We start from the raw sequence: 17,517 nt of genomic DNA, 5'->3' as shown, positions 1-17,517 counted from the left end.
GTTTAGGAGTTATGCAGCTAGAGGCTGCTAGATTCTAAACCTCCTCAAATTGCTCCTGGGGATAACATAAACTATTGTAAAACCTAAGATCATTGCTTAAGATATTTGACAGACACTGCACTCGATGGATCAGCTGGCACCACCCAGATGGATAAAATGGCTCATCTGGTCTTATGGCCCCCACCTAGGAACTGATTCAGCACAAGAGGACAGCTTTGACTCCCTGTGATTTCATCTCCTATCCTACCAGTCAGCACTCCTGACTCACTGACCCCTACCCACCAAATTATCCTTTAAAACTCTGATCCCTGAAAGCTAGAGAGACTGATTTGAGTAATAAGACTCCAGTATCCCTCACAGCCAGCTGTGTGTGAATTACTCTTTCTTTATTGCAATTCCCCTGTCTTGATAAATCAACTCTGTTTAGGCAGTGAGCAAGGTGAATCTGTTGGGCCATTACAGAACTTTAACCATGAACCGTATGAGAAAGTGCCATTTCTCCATTTCATAGATGAGAAAACTGAGGATTAAAAAGGTTACTCAAATAATTCTCCTAAGGATAAATGTGTAAATCTTCTAACTCACACATTTATCAATAAACAAAACCGGATTCACAACTACACTGGAGACTTTACATTTTGGGCAAGGATATTAAGCTAATGGGAGTGAGACACCCCCTCTTCAGGAGAAAAAAGGCGAGCAGCAGGCGCTGCTTTAGAGACCAGCACTTTGCTTCCTCCGTCTCCCCGCGCCAGGCATCGGGCATTCCAACCTCGACTTTGGCCTTGAACTTGGCGCGCTCCGGAGCTAGAGCTCTAGGGTGGTGATCGCGGGTCCACGCCCGCCCCCGGTTCCGCCCCCGGTCCCGCCCCCCGGCCTTTGACCCCGCCCCTGGTCCCGCCCCGGGGCCCCTGGCTCCTGGCCCCGCCCCAGCCTAGGCCAGTAGCTGCGCCATTTCCTGTCCAAAGCTGAGCGAGTCAGGTTGGTGCTGCGGGGTATCCCGGAATACCCCGTGGGAGCTGGTCCTGGACTGGCCTTCAGAGCCGAGCAGAGGACGCTGCTTTGGGCCCCAGAGCATGGGAAGGTCTCGGCTGCGGTCTGGGACCTGCTTGGAGGGCCCCGGGCCTGTGGACGCTGGGGAGCGGTTGCCGGGCAACAGTGCGGGCGGCCTGGCCTCTTTGCGCCTGGCGGGCAGCGCGCGTCTGGGGCGGGCTAGGCGCGGGGCTCGGGCACAGGCCCCCGCTGCCGCAGCCCTACCCAGTGAAACACCGAGGGCGGCGTCGCTTCGCCGTCACCTGGCTCTGGCCCTCTCACTCTAGCGTGGGGGTGACACTGGCCAGGCAGTGAGGACCCTGAGATCCATGCCCTGGGAGACAGGGGTTGTCTCCTGTCCCTGCACCCGCGTGCCTGCCTTCTAACCCTCATACCGTTGGGCAGGTTAATTCACTGGACTGGGCCTCTGTTCCGTGGGAGTTGAAAAGATTTGACCTGGAAGAAACCCTACCGATCATTCAGTTAAGCTGCAACCCCACCCCGTTTTATATAGGTAAGGGTGCTTCACAGTGAGCGCTCGTCGCGTGCCTGGTGCTTTACATCAGTCCCCAGAGTAGTCCTCGTGGTTTCTCTCTAACCTTCCCATAGTATGGGTGAGGACTCTGAGGCTCGGAGAGGTTGTGACTTTAGCCAGAATCACACAGCTTGTAACTGGTGGAGATAAGGACACCCAGACTCAGATTAAATCACTCGCAGTTTGTTCGTGGCAGATTACGTGTTAGAATCATGTTACACTACTATGAAACCTGGCTGTAAATCAGAATCACCTGGAACGTGTTTAAAATCTACATTCGTGGGTGGGCACTGTCCCGGGTTTACTGACTCGAAATCTCGGGCTACGGCTGAGGAAGCTGTATATTTAACAAGCTTTCTGATGATTTTTATGATCTGTGGATGAAGCACTGAGTACCGCTGGGTACACCACGGAGCCTTCTCACACAAAAACAACTGTAAAATAATGTCTAAGGTACCTAGAGCAGAAGAGACGCTGGTGAGCATGGTAACATCATGTTCTAATCCCTTCAGCCAATTTGTACCCTTTCTTCACTCTTCAGAAACAAGCCAAAGGCGTATTTTAAACAAGTATGGACATTTGGATGCAAATTGCCCCAAGTTTGTTACCTGTCACACATCCACATTTAAGTTTCTGACTAGACCGGCTTGTCATGATCAAAGTCAGGAGTTAGTGTATTTCTCTATCCTTGGCAACCTGTCATCTGCTCTCTCCTCATCTCCATGCCAGGTCCCTAAATCGCCGGGATTGATGTTAGCTTTGGAAGAACTATTTGCAGAGCGTTTTCTGCACTGAAAGGAAGGCTGGAAGCTTTGTGGAAGCATTGCCGCACATAAATGAGTGCCTCTTGGCCTTAAATAGCAGTTGGAATGAAACGGATCACCCTACTGTTATTCATTGACATTTATAAACAAAACTGTCATAAAAATAATCACTTGGCTCTTAGTTTTAGAATGCTAATAAGCCTGACCATTCTGTTTAGTGCTTTATTATTATTAATTTCATCATTTATGCTGCATCCCTTAGGGATTCCGGTTCACAATGGATGCTGATCAAGAGAAAGATCTGCAGAAATTTCTTAAAAATGTGGATGAAATCAGTAAGTACTAGTAAATCATAAATTAATTTTTGCTTTAGAGAGGTGGAGTAGATAAAGGGAAATGATTACTCTTAAGTTCCTGGGTGGCTTGACAGGTTTGTAACTCTCAGGGAAAGAATGTAATTGAAATTAAACAGAAGGGTATTGAGAGGCAAGTTATAGCCTCGGGGCCGTATTTTCTGGCTGTTAATTGGTATCAGAGAAACTGTTAACATTCTGATAGGAATTCAGGCTGATGGTTTTCCTCCATATTTTGTATCCTTCTTTGTGGAATCCGGTCAAAACGAGCTGCTGTTTCCTCACTGACAGTGAACCTAGCTGTTCCCTTCAAGGGTCTAGAGCCTCATTGATCAGTGTGAGATTCCTCCCGTTTTAGAGTAGAGCCATTTCTGTTTTAGAGCTGCAGAGGCAAAATCAAATGGCTTTCCTTTAGAATCCATCACATTACATGGATGGCTTATGATCGTCATTCCCTTCTCTTCCTCTAGATGAGAAAGTCCTTTCCCAAGCTCAGACAGGTTGGATCTCAAAGAATATGTACTGTGATCCCACAGGTCACTTTCAGGAATTTCCAAACCTGTCAGTCCCTGTTCAGGGAGCTCGTTTGAATATAGAAACAAACCAACCAACAGGCAAACAGACCTTCCGTAGTAAATACAAGAAATATGTTGAAATTGCTGCCTCTAGCAGATTGCCTGGGTTTATAGAATCAACTGGTTTTAAAGCTAGTTTGGGTGGCATCATAAATGATACATGTATAATGCCTTGTGTGCCTCATGGGCCTGCTCATCCCTGAGTGCTGTTCCATGGAGCTCTGGCCTTGGCCCACTGCTGCCTTTCTCTTCAGCTGGTCTAAACATGTAGCTTTACCTGCCATCAGTATGCTCATGACCCCCACATCTACGTGGCTACTTAGCCTTCTTTTCTGAGCCGCTGCCTCTATGATCACTGTCGTACCTACTGTATCCCACAAATAACTCAAATGTGTCCAAAATGGAGGCATCATCTCTTTCCCTCCCCTTTGCCCTCCCCCTCCCAAATAAAACCTGCTTCTCGTACCCTCCCCTTCATCCTGGTCTCAGTTGGTGACAGCACCATCTAGAAATTTACAAGTATCTGGGACTCCTCCCACCTCATAACCCTGCATCCAATTAGCCATCTAGTTTGGTTGGAGAGCCATCCTCTCTAGCCCTCCCTTTGTTCTGGTTCCTCTCACCCAGACTATTTCAACAACCCCCTGATTGTTTTTCCTATCTCCAGGTTTATACTCCCCACAGAGTAATGTATCTAAAATGCAAATCTGACCCAGACACTTCTCTGCTTGGATTCCTTTTGCAGTCACAATAAATCCCAAGCTCTCATCAGGACTTAAGTCCTCCCATGACCTTGTCCTTACCTCTCTCATATCTCCCTACCTCACGCTTGAGCAGCAATAAACTGCTGATAGTTTCCCCCACACATACTCTGTGTTTCACACTCTGCACTGGGTCTTTGCCATTCCCACTGCCTCTTCATCTTTTTTTTTTTAACCTGGCTAACTTTTATGGATACTCACAGTTCATTCAGGTATCATTTATACTAGTGCTGTCCAATAGAGCTTTCTGTGATGATGAAAATTTGCCATAATCCTCACTGTCCACTATGGTAGCCACTAGCCACATGATTATTGAGTATTTGAAATGTGGCTTATAGCTCCACTCTGTGTGGTTAGGATTCTGTGTGTTTATGGCTGCAGCCCAGGTTTGAAATGTGGCTTGTTTCAATTAATTTAAATTTATGTAGCCACATATATATAGATTCTGTACATTTACTTCTTGGGCTCTTGCTATGTGTTGAGTGTTGGTAGGCCCTAGAGAATACAGTCGAAGAATTACCTCTTTTCATGGTTTCAATAGTCTGGTGAAGAAAACAGATATTAAACAGTAATTTCAAGTGTGCAATATGAGACACAGAGAGAATTATAAAGTATAGGGATCTAACCCAGCTTTGGGAGGTTGTATTAGTCTGCTAGGGCTGCTGTAACAAAATAGGTTGGCTGGCTTAAATGACAAAACTTTATTTTCTTAGAGTTCTGGAGTTTAGAAATCTAAGACCAGGGTGTGAGCAGGTTTGGTTTCTTCTGAGGCCTCTCTCCTTGGCTTGCAGATGGGCACCTTCCCGCTGCGCCCTCACATAGTCATCTCTCTGTGCATGGATGTATTTGGTGTTTCTCTTCTTATAAGGACACTAGTCATATTGGATTAGGGCAATAATTAATTACTTCTTTAAAGGCCCTGTCTACAAATACAGTCATACCAGGAGTTATAGCTTCAATATGTGAATTTGGCAGGGGGATGCAATTTAGTCTATAACAGAAATCGAATTAAGTTTTCCTGAAGAAGTGAGATTTAGGCAAAATGTGAAGAGTGAGTAGGAGTTGGTCACTGAGGAGATGACAGGGGACTATTCTGGGTGGGAAGTAAGGAGGCAGGAAAGCTAAGAGTGAAGAAAGAATGTGGTGCTTTTGAGGAAGTGAAAGAATAAAAAGCCCCATATAGCTGGAAAGAAGAGATCAAGGAGAGAAGAGTCCGATCTGAATATGGAGGGGCCATATTAGGAAAGACCTTGGAAACCATGGTAAGGAATTTGTGTTTACCCTGAAAGCAGGAAATCCATTCCAACTAATTTATGTAGTGACTCTTCCCTCAAGGAGATGGAGCATCTCTACCCCTTAAATGTGAGATACATTTAGTGACTTGCTTCCGAAGAGTACAGTATGGAAAGAGAGGGAAGAAAGTAACTTTACAGTGGAAAAGGTTGACAAACACAATTTCAGACAGATGATCAAGGTTAACCTCCTGATAAATCACGCTGATTGCATGCATCCTTGATATGCCATAATGTGCCATGGTCTTTTTCCCCAAATCCTGTAACCCAGTCTAACCATGAGAAAAATACCAGATAAACCCAAATTGCAACGTATTCTGTGAAATACCTGATCAGTACTACTCAAAACTATCATGGTCATCAAAGTAAGGAAAGGGTGAGAAATGGTCACAGCCTAGAGAAGCCTAAGGAGACATGACTAAATGTCATATAGTGTTCTGGAGGGGATCCTGGAATAGAAAAAGGACATTAGGGAGAAAAACAATGAAATTAGAATAACGTGTGGAGTTGAGTCAATAAAAAAAGTTAATTAAAAGACATGAAAGAAGAGCTAAATAAATGGAGACATATTTAATCATAGGAAGACTTATTTGTTAAAGATGTCGATTTTTAAAATATTCTATACAGTAAATGCAACTTAAATCAAAACCCCCAAAGTAGTATGTACTAAAATTCAGCAAGCTGATTCCAAAGTTTACATGGAAGAGCAAAGGACCAGCAAGAGCCAAGAAAACTGCAGGAAGAAAAAAAAAAAAAAAAAAAAAAGGCAGGACAACTCTCCCTACCTGACATTGAAGATTTATTATAAAACCATAGTAATCGACGCATGGAGGTTTTGGTGCTGGAAAAGACAATCAGGGGAAAGGAATGCAGAGCCTGGAGCAGACTCGCACATATTACAGGGCTGATGAGACACATTGCTGGCAGGGACTTCTCAACAAATAATGCTCCTGCCCTACATGAAAGTCAACTCCAGGTGAATTACATAACTTAATGAGAAAAAAACTTTAAAACTTTTATAAAATACCATAAAATAGTATATTTATAACCTTACTGACACAAAAGGCCTAAATTGTAAAGGAAACGATTGGTATATTTAACACATTAAGATTAAAAAGAAAATCTCTTCAACAAAATATTCCATAAAAACAAATGAAAAGACAAAGCATACCCGAGGGGAAGATGCTTGGAAATACATGTAACCAGTCCAGAATATACAACTGATAAGGATAGGAGACGGGAATAGTGGGTAGGAGAGGGTGGTTCCCTGGCAAAGACCCCACCTTCAAGCCTGGAGTTCTGCAGCCCTAAGTGGGAATAGGCATTTCTGTTTTTGTGCCCAAAAAGTTGCCTTTTGGCCCGCCGTGCTCCCCTATCCTGTGCCCATATAAACCCTGAACTGCAGGCTCCAGAAGCAGGCAAGCAGGTGAGGAGATGAGGACACAAGCAGACAAATGGCAGAATGACACAGCAGAGCAAAGAGGAGGAATGTCTGAACGCTGAGAGGAGTTTGGCTGGGAGCAGTCAGAGGGCAGTTTGGCGCCTGGATGGCCAAGCTCCAGGGGAAGATCATCTTTCCATTCCATCCCCCCTTCCAGTTCCCCATCCATCCCACTGAAAGCCACCTCCACCACTCAATAAAACCCCACATTCATCCTTCAAGCCTGTGTGTGACCCGGTTCTTCCGGGGACGCTGGGCAAGAGCTCAGGATACAAAAAGCGTTGTGAAAAGGCAGAGGATCCATCGAGCTGGTTAACATTCAAGTCGTCCACAGATGGCAGGGCTAAAAGGACACACTGTAACATGCTCCCAGTTGGGCTCCTGCACTTGTCTCCCCCTCCCCTCAGGGGTTTGAGTAGTGGTGACTGAACAGGCAAGCCACACCTCTGTCGCATGTCCTGCGAGGGGGATCAGAGAACTCCCCTGTTTCACAATCAAATCAACCAGGCAAGGTGGTGTGTACCTGTAGTCTTAGCTACTCAGGAAGCTGAAGCAGGAGTATCACTTGAGCCCAGGAGTTCAAATCCGGCCTGGACAACGTAGCCAGACTGTCTCTTAAAAAAAAAAATTTTTTTTGAAAAGAAATTACGTTAACTAATAAGGAAGAGACAATGACCCAATAGAAAATTGGCCAAGGATAGGAGTAGGCTCTTCATAGAAATCCAAATGGGTGCAAATCAGTAAGAGGATGCTCAATTCCAATCACATTCAGCAAAATACATATTAAAACATTAATGAAATACCATTCCCATTCATTACATTGACAGCAATTAAAAAGTTTAACCTAGCAAGTGATGACAAGAATGTAGAAGAATGGGAACTCCCCCTTGTACACTTTTGTAGGAGTAAAAATTGGTACAGCCACATCCTGAAGGATTTGTAACATATGTGCACAGGGAAATATGTAAATAAAGATATTCAATTCAGCATTTATTTACTTTAGAAAAAACTAAAATTAAAAACCACCTGGCGGTCAATAAGAGAATGGATTAACTATGGTATATATAATGGTTTAAATGAATCAACTGAACCATATGTATGAAGAACAAATGTCTAAAGCATCTTAAGAGAAAAAAGTAAGTTGCAAACGAATGCACATTTTATACAACTATTTTTAAAAATTGTTTAAATATTGCATACACAAATATTCTGATAGATTGCAAGAATGGTTACAAATTCCTTTCTTCCTATCAAGGGTGGAGCCTATTTCTCTACCCCTTGAATCTGGGTTGGTTGGCCATGTGCCTCACTTTGGCCAAAAGGATGTTTGCAAACATGACACACACAGGCTTGAAAAGTGCATGTGAATTGGGGCTTGCACTCATGCCGCTCATGAGAAGGTAAGACACACTTCCCCTCATTGCTCGCATTTCTCAAGCCAACAGCCAGCAGACTTTCTAAAGCAGAGCCACTTAGATGACTGACAGTTGACCATGGATATATGTGTGAGTCCAGCTGAAACTGGAAGAACTGGCCAGCTGAATCCAGCTCAGATTGTTGACTTAGAGAATTGTAAACTAAGCCACAAAAATGGTGGTTTGTTTCAAACCACTAAGTTTTGACGTGGTGTGTGATGCAGCAAAATCTAAATGATACAAATACTAAGCATTAAAACATGCTGGAGAAAAGATACCATTAACTTATAAATGGCATAGAAACAAAAATGTTATATTACTTTCTGTATGCTTGAAATATTGTACAATTAAAAAATTTCAAACTTCCTTGAAGAGTCAGTGGGAAATGAAGAAATTGGAACAAGAAAATGTCTTTAAGAAGTTTCATTGTGAAGGGGAGGAGACAGAGCATTAGGAGAGATTTAAAGTACATAAATACATTTAGGAATAAGCTGGTCGAATGGAATGGGTTGAAAATATTGTGCAATAGGATTATTAATTGGTGATGCAGGGTTCCTGATTATGCAAAACATGACGATGGACTCCTGGGCCCAGGATGAGGGACTAATCTCACTGAAGAATGGGCACTTTTTCCTGGTAGGAAGGAAGGATGGATGTAGGTATAGGCAGTTTCGTAGTTTTAGTGGCAGGAAGTTGATGGCATCTCTCTCCTCTCTGAATTGATAAGTAAGGTCATCTTTTTGAGATGGTCAGGTTCAGATTACAAACTGTTAAAAGTCATTGGGGGAATGATAGGATATCTTGCCTAGGATAACAAGGATTGCTAGGCATCACTGAAGGTCCAGTTGAGTTTGGACCAGTCCCCCAGGCATCTATCTGTCTCCTTCAGTACTTAGCATTCCTAATACAGACTGAGAGAACTGGGTAATTGGAATCATGTAGAGCTGGAATTTTGTCTGTTAGGTGGGATAGTGGGGCAAGGGAGTTGAGTATGTGGGCAGGATGACTGCCAAGTGGTTGACCATGGAATCTAAGCTGGATAGGCAGTACAGTGAAGACAGGTGAGGATAGGATTAAGGGCTGTTGTTTTGTGATTTTGGAGCTGCCTATACTTACATGTTTGTCTCCCACACAAGTTCATAAACTCTTCAAAAATGGATCTTTTTTTATTCATCATTGTTATCTATAACATCAACATAATATCTAATAATGAGTTCTCCATAAATTATTGTTGAATTGAATAATGGCTTAAAACTCTGTTCCTTAAAGCTAATAGCTACACTCACCTGCAACTTTTTTCTAGGCAAAAAAAAAAAAATATATATATATATATATATATATATGTTAATTTTTTCTCATTGGTTCTGCTTGTTCTATTTTGCTTTTGATTGCGCTATTTTTTTTCTTTAAGATCTTTCCCATACATTTTATGCACCATCCTTTCTAGTGAATAGAGTCTTTTGAATATCTTGTTTGATTAAGTCACATCTGATTTCTTCTCTAGCCAATTTAATTCAGGAGATGAATTCTGATGACCCAGTTGTGCAACAGAATGCTGTCCTGGAGACAGAAAAGAGACTGCTGCTTATGGAGGAAGACCAGGAGGAGGATGAATGCAGGACCACCTTGAATAAGACTGTGATCAGTCCTCCACAAACTGCTGTGAAGGTTTCTTTTTCTATTGAGAAGTTATATAAGTACAGACAGTGAGAAGACCTACACCAAGGCAGTAGTTTCATCTCAAACTGTCCGGCGAGGCTGAAATGGTCTTTTGTTTCTTAGATTCATTAGATTTATTTTTTATAAGAAAGTATAAAATTCAATTTTTTTCCTTTGATCTTTCTGGGTTATCTTTGAACAACCCTTTGAATCTATTTTAATGAAAACTTCGCCTCTCCACCCCCTGAGCTTGTGTGATATATTTAAGCTGTACTTTTAAGGTAATGTATTCTAACTCATTTCCAACTCATAAGCCACAGCTGAGGTCTCTTGACCTGGGCAGCCTTGTTTTGCAGACTCGGTCCCATAGCAATTTTGCCCATAATCAGATCTCCTGATTTAAAGCAAGCCCCCTGAATTCTGATCTCTTCAGTTTTGATGGTTAAAGGAAGTGACCTCTTGTTTGTAATTGATTTGCCTTCTTGGTTTATATGCATATAAATTAGAGAGTGGTTTTTGAAATTTGTTTCTTTGTTTTTATGATAACCTACATCTACAGAGTGCCGAAGAAGTAAACTCAGGTAAGGATAGCATCTTTCTTCCCAATTTTTATTCTTTATATAGGACCAGTTTTGATTGAGTGTAGCTCCCAGACCTTTAAATTATTGCCTCTGGGCTTACAAACAACCTGTGAACAAAAACCTGCTGATCATCCCATTCTGTTACTAGTGGTCAGCAGGAACGTCCCTGAGAGGTTTTTCTCTATTTTCTGTTGGTCAACCTTTTGTAAACTCAATTCATTTATTCTGTATCATCCAATTTACCCTGTTCAAGGGATCCAGATAGTTTCTCTGTTGCTCAGCTCAGAAGCTCATTATGCTAAACAGAACAAAAAAATCTGTCTTCAAAGAAAAACTCTTTTAAAAGACATAATTCAAATTTGAAGCACAGTCATAGCCATCATGTATAATAATAAAGCACACAGATTACCATTTAATGTCAAATTAAGAAAATGTCATTTTAGTTGCCTCAGAATTGTGTGTGTGCGTGTGTGTGCGCCTGTGTGCATATGCATACGTGTGACTCTAAAGTAACTCTTCTGAATTTGAGCTAAATAACTGATTATAGTATTTGGATTTTTCTTTTTAATATCTGAAATTACCCTGCTGTCAGAGGCCTTCTTGGCATCTGTGGAGAAGGATGCAAAGGAACGAGCCAAGAGAAGAAGGGAAAACAAAGTCTTAGCAGATGGTAATTGTCAGTCCTTACGTTTCAATGGTGGGATGATTTGTGCTAGAAAGAGCACACGAAAGCCTGAATGCTGACATTTGAGGACATCTAGATTCCCAGTGGTGAGGTTTGTGATGGGCTCGAGGCAATGGGACTTGGCCAGAAGGAAATCATTGGTGGTCTCTTCTTTATTCCTGCTGCAACAAGCAGGGGGTAGGATATACCTACCTCCAGTGAAACCTCTTTCTAAAGCATCCCTGTGCACTTAGCAGAGCAAAGTGAATCGTACTAAACAGTGCTCAGGAAGTAGTGGGGGGTGAGAGTGAGCTGCCACTGGCTAGACTAAGGCATAGATGAAGAAGTGGAAAAGAAGAATAAAACAGCTGTGAGAAAAGAGAGGAGAAATCAAGGAAAAGGAAGGGATGGGATTGTGTATGTTGTGGGGAGATATATACGATAGAAGAATGTTTTCAATTTATTTTATACCACCCAGGGCTGTGTGTGCTGCAGATCTGAATGATTCCATCTTTGTTGGGAAAATTAATTATTTGACCCTCTTTATGAGACACCGAATGCACAGATTTGGTCTCTGTGGCAAACTTAGTATGGTTCTGAGCCTTGGTGCAGAAACGTTTACTTTTTCTGAGAATCTACTTAGAAGACATGGGTGGATTTGGAGAAAAAAAATGTACTTGAAGAAGCTGGTCCTGAAATATCTGCAGAGAAAAACAAATTTAGGATCAATAGAAGTGAAGACCTTCAAAGTAGAATTGGAAAATCGGGGGAATAAAGTCTGAGAGATTTTCTGATGTGTGGTGAGAGCTCACCTGTGTGACTTATATTCCCATAGCCCTAAAAGAAAAAGGGAATGAAGCATTTGCTGAAGGCAATTATGAAACAGCTATCCTGCACTATAGTGAGGGTTTGGAGAAGCTAAAGGACGTGAAAGTGCTGTACACCAACCGAGCCCAGGTCAGTGAGGCAAGCATGTGTCTATGGGGCTTTCTCAGGGAATAGTTACCACTAAACCTGGGAAAACAAAGATGAGACTAGATGTTGGACTGGGAAATGTTTATAAGAACTGGCTCTTGTTTTGGGTGTGGGAGGAGCTGACTTATACGTAGCATTTACCAGTTTCCATGATGCAAATATTCTCACCATGATCTAATTTGAAATCACTGCAGGAGGACTTGGGAAGAACTGCCCATTATCAGCTGTCTCCATAGTATAAGTCAGTTCTATCATATCACTGATGGTGACCATGCACTTGTCCCTGTGGATAAAGGAGAAAACTAGTGGAATGAAATGACCTATAGGACCTTAGAATTCTGCTACCAACAGATTTCTTCAGCCTCCTTTTTTGGTACTAGTCTTAACTCCTAGGGGATGCGCTCCTATTAGTTTCTCATTCGTTGTATCAGTCTCTCTTTAAGATTCTGCGACGGGGGTAAAGTGGATAACAAGTGGTCCTAGAACCAATTTCTTGGAAATTTTGGGTTTCTTAAAGTTTTTATGCCTTAGTATGTGTCACAAATGAGCTCAGTTTCTTGGAACACCAGGTAAAAACCACCCAGATGTTTATTTACCACTTAATGAAGGGATGGGCTGATAGCTCTCAACTGAAACAAAACCATCACCTGTGACCTTGTGTTTGAAAAGTAGTTTAGTTTCTGTGTGGTAGAGTTCTCTGCCAGACAGGCCTGAAAATTTGGCAGATTCGTGGACGTAATTACCCCATGGTCAGAATATGTCAGCAGGACCTGTGTGAGGTGGACTTGGCGATGCCTTGTCATTTGCAAGAGGGAGAGGCTGCAGCAGAGTCCTCATCAGCTCCAATTTCCCTAACTCGAGATTAAGAATGTCTGGCTCTGGGATGTTGAGAAAGAGGATTAGAAGCAAGAAACAGGACATTCAGAGGCCAGAATGTCTGGGGAGTGATAGTGACTTAATGATAAATAAATCCAAGCAGTATAATCTCACTAGTTTAGCAATTTGGATAAGTTAGACTAGAATTGAAGTGTCACTTAAACTATCCCAATTTTGGAGAAAACTAGTTATAAGGAAGTGAATCGGTAAAAAAGATGGCCAGAGGTTGATTTAACAGTACATTGCATTACCCGAACAAGATTATAAACTTTTTGAGGGCAAAAACTACCATATACTTTTTCCCTTAATGCTTTATTTATAGCAGATGTTCAATAAATCCTTTTTTAGTTACATAACATTGGAAGCACAATAAGTCCAATTAAGGGAGTTAAGTTTCTGTTGATAATTCAGAAGCATCGCTTAAATGCAAGCAATTAATAGAATAATTATAGTTCCTTCTTATTTATTACCAAATTTGGTCTCTAAAAACATCTGCCTACTGATGCTTGTTCAGTTGTGTTACTCTGAAGTTATTTGAAAGCAATAAAATTGAATTGCTTTAAAAAAGTTATGTAATTCAGACATATCTAATTCAGACTGTCTATACTCTGATTCATCTGAATTAGTTGTATTTTCACTGCACTCATTTTTAAGCAGCACTTTGATTAGTTCTGAAGAATCACATTAAGAATGAATGTGGATAAATATAAGGAAATGTAATGAAAAGGTTTGAGGGAGTGATTCCTCCCAGCTTTCCCAAGGAGAAAACTTACACAGAGACAAAAAAATGGAAAATGTACTCCCTGGTGTTACAAACCGTTTGAACCACTGAACTATTTTTAAAATGCTTCCCCTGTATGCATGCAGTGTTAGAAAGCACTTAATAAGGACCCTGTAAATTTTCTCTTGCTAGAGAGAAAACCTAACCTTTCATTGCTTTGTTTTTCCCCTGGAGTTAATGTTATGATCAATAGATTGCCGGTATAATTTAGATAAATCTGGAGTTTAATTGCTATTTGGAAAAAGTAGTTCTTTTTTAAAATGTGCAAAAGCGAAAGAGATTGAGGAAGTTATAGGGTGTTTAATCCAAGCCTTAAGAGAGAAAGAAAAAAAAAAAGTAAAAGGCCATGTAGAGAAATTGTTGCAACCCATGAAGACTTCTTCAGAGTCTGCACGATTCCTGAATAATAGTGCCATGAAATCATGGCCACAGCTGTCTAGAATGATGCCAGCTTCCTTCTCACATCCCCTAATTTTCAAATGAAACCTGAGACCCTGGAGAAAAGGATGATGCTTTACAGAACAGATAGCTCAAAGAGTCATCTTCTCTAATTACTACAGAATGTGAGTTAATGAAAGCACCACTTGCAGCTTCCTTGCTATGGGAGCCAAGAGCGGCATGATTTCAATGCATTTGCTGGCTGTTGCCTGCTCTCTTCTCACTTGGGTTGGATACTTGGATTACCTGTGAGTTGCAACATTAACCCCACAATTGGCTTGTCCATGCAAATATCTCATCAGGTTTGTTGTTAAGAGTGTTGCAGTACCCTGGTACAGTTTTGATCATGGACAATCCTACGTGTAGTACTGGCTTTATTATTGGTGACTGATGGAACCCTGGAAAAGCCACTGCCCCTGGTGCTTGGCTATCCTTTTGTACAAATGGGATGATCGGTGCTGCCTCTTAGGGAGCTTTCCAGAAGAAGAGTGCTTCAAGGCTACTTAGTGCAATTTGATAAGACTTTATTGACCACTTACTATGTCCAGTAATTAATAGAGAGGTTATAGTAGCCATTGTGCTTGTTTCTAAATAGTCGTTCATTTGTTTATATTCCTCTAGTTCTCAATCTAAGTTCTTAATCAGTTAAGTTTGAATGGATCACGGAATTCTGAGTCAATTCTTGATTTTCAAGATTTTCCCCAATTCTAAGGGATTCTAAAAGAGTGCCCCAGGCATTTGATACTAAGGGTTCATGGTGATGCTCTTGACTCTCATATGTCACTCTACTTCTTTCATTTTTTTTCTGCTGTGCTCGGGAGGACAGAAGCAGAGCTTTTTTATTATATTTTGATAACAGCGTTATTGAGATGTAATTCACATACCATACAGTTCACCCTTTTATAGTACACAATTTAATGGGATTTTAGTATAATCACAGAGTTGTGTGACCATCACAATTTTTGAACATTTCATCATCATCCCCCAAAAAACTTCATCTTTACCTGTCAACTCCCCAATCCTCCCATTGCTACTCTCAGCCCAAGATAATCACCAATCTACTTTTTGTCTCTATACCTTTGTCCGTTCTGGACATTTTATATAAATGAAATCATACATATGTCCTTCTGTGACTGGCTTCCTTCGTTTATCATAATGTTTTTAAGATTCATCCATGTTATGGTATGTATCAACTCTTCATTTCTTTTTATTGCTGAATAATTTTCCATTGTATGGATGTACCATATTTTATGTATCCCTTCATCACTGATGGACATTTGGATTGTTGCCTTTTGACTATCATGAATAATTCTGCTATGAACATTCATGTATAAGCATTTGTATGGATGTATGTTTATATTCTTCTTGGGATATACCTAGGAGTAAAATTACTGGGTCATATGGTAACATAACCTTCTGAAGAACTTCCGGACTATCTTCCAGAGGGGCTGTGCCATTTTAATTCCCACCAGCAGTGTATGAGGGCTCTAATTATCTGTCTTTTTTATTCCCTTTATCATTTGGTGTTTTTCTGGAACATTCACAGCAGGGTAGACTACAGAATTCAGCTCTTCCTTCTTGGATGTAGCTAGTGAGCTGGGTATTTTCTGTGTCCCTCCAGATCCTTCCCTGCACTGTGCCCTGGAGGGCTGACCTGTGTGGAGTGGCTCCTTGGCTTCCCAGCCTTCTAGCCTCCATTTGCATTCAGCCAATAAAGTAAGAAGGAAGGAGGAAAAGTGAGATTGGGTATTATTCTCCTGGCCTTTGGCTCTAGTGAAGGCCTCAGCTCATATCAGGCAGTTCTTTTCGCAGAGCTATCCTCTCCCATTGTGTTCATTGCTCCCTCCTTCTGCCCCTTCTATTACAGCAGTGGTAATGGCTGTCCACTGTTGCTAGCTCTGAGATTCTGTAGCATCCCTTGTCAGGTTCCCTAAGCCCTGCCTTCACCGTGGAAGAGGTCCCTGGATTCAACTGTCAGTTGCCCAGTGTAAGTGTGCCATCTGTTTCCTGGCAGGACCATGACTGATCTAGGTAGGGGATAGTTCTCGCTGACATTCTACTGTTCGAATGTTCTTTCTGCGTGAACTGAAAACTGCCTGATGCAGAGTTGTGTGTGAATATCAGCTGTTGGTTTCATTACAGGCTTATATGAAACTTAAGAACTATGAGAAGGCCCTGGTGGATTGTGAATGGGCTCTCAAGGTAAGAGAGTATTTCTTTTCCCCCATGATGGTATTGGGCTGAAGTAGATAGAAGGCAGCTGCCAGTGTATCAAGATAGGAAAGGGTATAACCTCTGTAGCCAGAGCTTCAGTTTCCTCATCTGTAGAATGGGATAGAATAGAATTGTTAGGAGGGTCATGACAATGCACAGAAAGTGCCTGGTTCCTAGAAAGCAATCCAGGGAGCTGCTGCTATTGAATTTTCAGTGTCTTATATTACTACAGCTCCTTCTTTACTCTTGTGTTATCAGACACTTTGTTATATGTGTTAGTGGAAATGCCTCCTTCTCTCTTCCGGGGCCAGCCGTTGGAGCTGATTTCTGCAATGCTGCAATGCTGTTCTTCCTTGTCAGTTTGTGTTTTTTCCCTCCAGCCCTAATAATTTGAAAATATAGCATCCTCTATTTGTAGAGGAATAATCAGAAGAAAGAATTCCTATTTTTCAACTTTAGTCAGGCCTTGGGCAGATAAAATAATTCTACGCATGGCATTTCCTCTGAAATCTGCCAAAATAGATGGTGAAAGATGCATAGACGTAAAGACTGTTGATGGAAATGTTAAGAGTTACTAAAAGAGAAATAACACAATCACTTTTTAGGGACATGACCAAATATTTAAGTAACCCTTAATCTACATTCCCCTGAATTACTCTGTCACAGGGGTTTTAACTAAGTAACCAAAACTAGTGCTTCTCAGACTTCTGCACTTGCTGCTAACAGCAGAGGAGAATGGACATGAGCCCCTCGAGAGGGACTAGAAGCAGAAAGCATGAAATTTCTTTTAAGATGTGTGTTTTATCTTAAAAACCTTGTTAATTTTGCACAGCACTTCATGAAAGTTATCTGTTTGTTTTGATATAACAGCATTATTTTCAGTAACTTAGAATCAAGTAAAATTGAAGTGCCAGGAGAGTGTGCCAAGTTTATCCTGTGGCTTCAATTCTTGGGTACAGTGCAGCTACCCTAGCCTAATGAGTATGTCCGAAAACAAGAGGACACTTTCCTAGCAGCATACTGGCCATATCTGCTTTATTTCTTGTTGAGAGGGTAAGCAAAGGAAACCGGGATGAATGAGAAAGTCACCTCTGCTTATAATCATTCATAAAACACTAGGGATCCTCTTAACACTGACATCTGGAGTGTCCAATTTCTTTA

General features: G+C 41.5%; 1 protein-coding gene across 21 annotated transcripts in view; it reads left to right on the top strand.

Moving 5' to 3' along the window:
* The first annotated feature begins 892 nt into the window (after positions 1-892).
* The window catches only part of TTC12 (tetratricopeptide repeat domain 12), a 79,653-nt gene continuing 63,028 nt past the window's right edge, over positions 893-17,517 (top strand). For 8 of the 21 annotated variants that reach the window (XM_031652946.1, XM_031652949.1, XM_031652945.1 and 5 more), the window contains exons 1-7: positions 1,001-1,546; positions 2,594-2,666; positions 9,673-9,836; positions 10,387-10,408; positions 10,956-11,078; positions 11,908-12,029; positions 16,285-16,344. In XM_031652946.1, the coding sequence (XP_031508806.1) occupies positions 2,609-2,666; positions 9,673-9,836; positions 10,387-10,408; positions 10,956-11,078; positions 11,908-12,029; positions 16,285-16,344 (549 nt within the window). In that variant the 5' untranslated portion in view covers positions 1,001-1,546; positions 2,594-2,608. The other 13 variants (XM_031652943.1, XM_031652952.1, XM_031652935.1 and 10 more) reach the window with 11 other exon arrangements.

The sequence above is a fragment of the Papio anubis genome, chromosome 12, assembly GCF_008728515.1.
Source record: "Papio anubis isolate 15944 chromosome 12, Panubis1.0, whole genome shotgun sequence".
Classification (NCBI taxonomy): domain Eukaryota; kingdom Metazoa; phylum Chordata; class Mammalia; order Primates; family Cercopithecidae; genus Papio; species Papio anubis.
Note: the sequence above shows the minus strand (reverse complement) of the source record. Positions and strands in the feature narration are given on the sequence as shown.